This window comes from Tigriopus californicus, chromosome 7, assembly GCF_007210705.1.
Source record: "Tigriopus californicus strain San Diego chromosome 7, Tcal_SD_v2.1, whole genome shotgun sequence".
Classification (NCBI taxonomy): domain Eukaryota; kingdom Metazoa; phylum Arthropoda; class Copepoda; order Harpacticoida; family Harpacticidae; genus Tigriopus; species Tigriopus californicus.
Genome location: NC_081446.1, coordinates 13,468,102 through 13,474,101, shown reverse-complemented (window position 1 = coordinate 13,474,101; position 6,000 = coordinate 13,468,102). Strand labels below are relative to the sequence as shown.

Genomic DNA, 6,000 nt, shown 5'->3' with positions numbered 1-6,000 from the left:
TGTCTTAACGATTTTTCCTCTTGCTCTAGAACAGCAACCAGAGCCCGTTTTGAGGATTTAACCAACGCCTCATGCACTCCTCCCCAATGAGGAGCGGCGGGGGGTTGAAAGGACCATTTAATTGGGATCCCTCTTTCTTTTAAGGCTTTTGCACTGGCAATAAAATTTGTCCCGTTGTCCGAGTAGATAGTTTGGGACGACCTCTCAAGTTTTCAAAAATCCTCAACACCGATAAAAAAAAATCCTCGCTCAAACTTCTGACCACCTCCAGGTNCAATGAGGAGCGGCGGGGGGTTGAAAAGACCATTTAATTGGGATCCCTCTTTCTTTTAAGGCTTTTGCACTGGCAATAAAATTTGTCCCGTTGTCCGAGTAGATAGTTTGGGGACGACCTCTCAAGTTTTCAAAAATCCTCAACACCGATAAAAAATCTTCCTCGCTCAAACTTCTGACCACCTCCAGGTGGATCGCGCGCGTGGTAAGACAGGTAAATATCACTCCCCACCTCTTCTCTGTTCGATTTCGAGAAACTATTACTTGATATGGTCCGAACAAATCCACGGAGGCACGGTTGAAGGGGGGGGATGGAATTGATATCCTTTCTTGTGGCAACTCTGCCATCATTTGAGAGACCGGCATCGCACTCCTCTTGCGGCAAAACAGACATCTCCTGCCGGCCTGTTTGATGGCCTCTCTGCCCCGTAGGACATGATAATTTTGTCGCAGAAGGGAAAGGGCGTGATTAGTTCCTGCATGATTACTTCTTTCGTGTAAATGGTCCAACAGGAGGATTGTCAGCGGGTCCTTTGGACTGAGAACGATGGGGTGACGTAGTTCGTAGGGTGCCGCTGCTTTGTCAATGCGTCCACCTACCCGAATGAGTCCCACTGCGTCCAAAAATGGGTTTAGTTGACGTAATTTTGAATTATTCTTCAAAGGCAGTTTCGCTTGCAAACATTGAAGATCCTCGGGAAACACACGCTTTTGGCTCTGGCCTATCAACGCCACCTCTTCATCTTCTTCTGGGTCTTCACTTTCTTCTCTCATCTTTTGCTTTGCTTCTTCCCACGATTTTATTCTGTCAAACCATGTTTTCTCTTCCGCAACCAGAACGACCTCGAAGGTATTGAATTCATTCTTAATTTCTTCCTTATTCTTTTGCACTGTCTTCATTTCGGGCCAATTTATCTCTTTCTCCATAAGGAATTCAGGGCCGTTCAGCCACAAGTCGGGAAGGACAGGACCCTTAAAATTCGAACGTGTCGCCAGATCCGCAGGATTTTTGGCTCCGGGAACGTGTCTCCAATCACGGGTTGAGCTCAACATCTGGATTTCTCCCACCCAGTTGCTCACGAACGGTTTATAATACGACGCCGTTGCTTGAATCCATCCCAAAACTGCGGTGGAATCCGTCCACAATACTCTTCTGTTGATGGGTTGGCGAAACGTTCTTTCCAAAAATCCAATTATTCTTGCCCCCAGGACAGCCCCATTGAGCTCCAGTTTCGCAATCGAAATGGGTTTGACAGGAACCACTCTTGTCTTGGACATAACCAGTCGAATCTTGATTTCCCCAGTCTGCATCTCATTTCGAACATAAGCAACCGCAGCAAATGCCTCAATGCTAGCGTCACAGAAAACATGCAGTTGCGTCGACACAACCCCAAAGGTAAAAATGCATCTCGGGATCATTATGTTCGTCAATCAGCTTGCAGTTTAGACCTACTCTCTCCAGACTTCGACATCTTTCGAATCTAATTTTTCGTCCCATTCCTTAGCCATCTTCGATAACCCTTGCATCATGATTTTTCCCTTCACGATGAATGGGGCAGCCAACCCGATTGGATCAAAGACCCCGGCGAGCTTTCTCAACAAGCCTCGACGGGTGAACACGATATCCTCCACTTTGAAGTTTTTTAGAGCAAACCCGAGGGAATCTTCCCGTAGGTTCCATGTCAGTCCAAGGACTTGCCCTTCCTTGGAGGTTAAATCCATCACTTGAGAAGGGTTCTGATCTTGGGCCCCGATTTTCTTTCCATCCTCTGGGCCCTCAATCTCCATTACCACTCGCTCCGAGTTGGAAAGCCAATCTCTCAAATGAAAATTTCCGTTCTTCAACACTTGGATGAGCTTTTTACTCTGAGCAATGGCCTCCCCCTCAATGGCAAAACTGTCAAGATAATCATCCATGTAGAAGCGCTTCTCCACTAAACCCAAGGTCTGAGGATCTCCAAAATCCTGGGCGGTTCTTGATAAAGTATGGATGGCTTGGCACGGTGAAGGAGAATCGCCAAATACTACACCGTTCATCTCGTACAGTTTGGGCTCCCCGTTCTCCTCTTCCCACAGAAATCGGTGATATCTTGCATCGTCCTTGTTCATACGGATCCGACTATACATCGCTTCGATATCCGCCGTCAACCCCACTGGATATTCTCGGAAGCCGACAAGCAGGGGCAAAAGTTCACCTTGCAGAGCTGGGCCTGTGTAGAGACAGTCGTTAAGGGACAGTCCATTTATATCATTGGTGACGAGAGATCGTCGAAACATCGTGGTCCTTCAAGCCGGATGAAATTTGGCGGCTGAGTCAAATACGACTCGGATCTTCCTCGAAACTGCATTTTTGTATACCCCATGATGTGGCAACCATCTTTGGTCTGAATGTTCCCATTCTTCTTTGGACGTGACTTCATGGGCATATCCCTTTTCCAGATAAACATTAATAGCTTTCTTGTAATCCTTTCCAAAGTCCGGTTTGTTATACATCTTCCTTTTCAGCGACTCAAAGCGCTTCTTTGCAGCCAAGGGATCATTCTTTGGCTTAAATCCAGACTTCCAAGGCAACGAGGCTTCATATCCGGGTTCCCTTGGGATCTTCTTCGTTCCTTCTTCAATGAGCTTCATCCCATAGGCTTCTTCTTGGCTCCATATAGGCCTCTCTTCTCGAATAACCTCACAGCCAAACCTTTCTGAACTGAAAAAGTCGCGGACCAGACCTTCCAAGTCTTCATCCTCACCCTGACACCAATTCAAGGATGGCACCCGAACCCCAAGTTCGTCTTTACGTGGCACCCGCCCTCGAACTACCCAACCCAATTCACATCTCATGGCAAAAGGTTGGTCCTTGGTTCCTCCCCGACATTCGAGAGGGGAAATAAGATGCAGGTTGTCCGCCCCAATGAGAAGTTCCACAGGTTGTGAAATCTCCTCCAAAGGTAAATCGGCCAAATGCTGGATTTCCGACTGGATCTTCTTCCAAGAGTATCCACGAAGATTCTTGCACACTTCTGGCAACGTCATGGCCATGATTGAATGGCCTCCTCCTCGTGCATTGACCTCTGCCACTAAAAACTGAACAGAAGCTGACCGACAGCGGGCTCTTTTGGAAACGAGGTTCATCGTCACATCTTTGGTCTTCGGCTTTGGGATACCCAATTCTTTCACAATTCTTTCACAAACAATAGTCGTATCTGATCCTTCATCGATTAATGCATTAAGAACGACTCGTTGCCATATCGCCGGTAAATGACGACCAGCGCCTGATGATAATGTTCCTCAGTGTTGCTAAAACCCTCTATCACCTTCTGACAAGCGGGTCCAAGGCTAGCTCTCAGCAATCCCATCTTTTCTGCGGCTGATTTGCTTGAGCAATGAACAAGAGAATGAAACATATTACTCCAATTTGTAAAATCCAACGGCTTCCCGTTATAAACCATCATCTCTGTCTTCAGGGAATTCTGAGCGCCTTGTCCACCGGTTCCAGGGGCTGGGTGAGACATCCATGAAGTCTTGAGATCTGAGCTCGTATTCAGATTTTCCGCCTTTCTCTCGAACCTGAAATCCTCTTTTCGCTCCCCCAATTCAAGTTGTTCTAATTTGTGCTTTAATTCTTCCGTTTGGCCTTTGGTAGCGTTCAAATCTTGAACTACCTTTTCAGTGTGAGCTTGACTCCTTTTGATCTGGGTCCGCAATTTCTCACGTTCCTCGGCTTGAAGCTGGCGAAATTGAGTCTGATCTGATTCGAATTCGGTGGACGATTCATTCACTCTGGATTCCAAATGGTCTTGAACATCTGCGACCATGGACATGACTCGGTCCTGCTCCACGGCGAAGTAATCTTCTATCCTTTGCAACTCATCCTCAGCCACATCGGATATTCTGAAGGGTTTGATGATGTCATTCAGGTCCTCTAGCGTCTTCTCCAGGGCTTTCTTCTTGAAGCGAATCCTGGTTCTGGAGATGAGTTCGGCCGATCCCATCATTTCTTGGATCACTTTAATCTGAGCGGTGATCCGCCTCTTGACAGCAGCCATTCTTTTGCCTAGATCGCTGAGGTCTGGATCCTGTGGGTCTTCGGCTTCTTCCTCCGTCCGAAGGGTCATCTCTCCGTCCTGGGGTTCCGTCATCTTTTCTGGAGGGGTGAGGTCTGTTTCACTTTCTTAGGTGATCACAGATTCTTGGCACTCCCTCTTCATTCGATAACAATCCACCCACTCCTAGGAATCCGGTATTAGATCCGGCTCGAAGGACCACGATGTTTCGACGATCTCTCGGCACCAATGATATAAATGGACTGTATCTTAATCTTAGGTTTTTTATTCTCCTTTTACACTTCTTTTTCTTGTTCAGTACCCATGCCTCTCTTTTTCGTCTTGCTCTTCTTCGTACTCTCTGTTTTTTCCGGATTTTTCTCCCGCCTCTTCCCCCGATTGGTCATAACCAAAAGAGCGGGAAATTTCGAATGAAAGAAGGCACGACAAGAAACCCCAAACATATAAATATCGATTCTCGTTCAACCAGTGCTATTAGGTTTCCACCATTTTTGCATTTTCTTCAGAAATGTTTTAAGCATTTTATGTCTTTTGTCATGCTGGTAGGTTTGCATCTGGAAATGCAAAGAAAATTGCCTGCATTTAGCTTTTTAGAAAATGTCTTGATTAACATCTGTCAATTTACCATCACGGGGTCGCCAAAGACGCTAGAATTTGATGAGATAGATTTGTCCAGAGTGTGCATTTGAAAAAAGAAGCTGATAGTGATTATAAACAAAAGGTTTTGTTTGTTGAACGACGATATACCATACATCTAAGAATGGTTGAAGGGTCTGTGCTTGAAAACGTGTCATCTGGGTGTAATTGCAAATTCAATTTGTAATTGAAAGAGCACAATTTAGTTGGTCCAAATGTAATCAATTACAATTACTCTGAGTTCAAATGTAAGGAAATACAATTACAAAAACACAACAATTTAATTGCAATCAGAATTGCAACACAGGTCAGACGCTGATCGTCTGATAAAAAATGGTAGGGCATCAGGAAGGTACTAACTTATGTCCTTATGGTTGAATTAGTTCTAATGTAGAATTAGACTGGAATATTCCTTAACACAAAAGGCCTAATTGAAATCCAAAACGAAGACCTGGACTTTCAAACGGTAAGATGCATCCTCTTCTGTCCTCAAGTAGCTAAGGAGAGCACAGTATATAATGCTTCAAAGATTTACAATTTCCAATAACGACAGAGATGCAAAAAAGGCAGGGAAAGGTTGCAAATTGGCTCATCCTGAACGGTGTCCCAAACTTGGAGAGTTTGGCCTTCTCAAGTTCAATGAGAAGGGTTGCTTCAAGCGACCAAGAGGTGTACCCAGAGATAACACAGAGCAAAAGATCAAGGTTCTTGAAGATTGATAGGCAAGTCTCGTTCATTTCCCTGACAGAAACTTTGCTTCGACCAGGGGTCTTAGATGAAGAGCTAGCCATAGGGACGTGTAAAGTACCGGCTCGGATTTCAGTTGTGTGGGTTAGCCTGGCAGCGCCACAATCCCGTTAAGAACTACCATTTGAAGCTCATTCAGTGCTTCCAACTCTCCATTACCAAAATTGTTTGCCAACTTGGGACATGGTTCAACAATTACTTGAACTATGTTAGTTCAAGGACACTAATGGGACATTGAAGCAGGAGAGGAAAACCCCTCAAGATGACGTAACCTTCAAATTTTGAG

The 6,000-nt window shown here is 45.4% G+C and overlaps 1 protein-coding gene across 1 annotated transcript; it reads right to left on the bottom strand.

Annotated features, from left to right (window-relative positions):
- Positions 1-249: 249 nt before the first annotated feature.
- On the bottom strand, positions 250-1,697 carry LOC131883526 (uncharacterized). Its single transcript, XM_059231015.1, has one exon. The coding sequence runs from the start codon at positions 1,690-1,692 to the stop codon at positions 250-252; it is 1,443 nt and encodes a 480-aa protein (XP_059086998.1). The 5' UTR covers positions 1,693-1,697.
- Between the last annotated feature and the right edge of the window lie 4,303 nt (positions 1,698-6,000).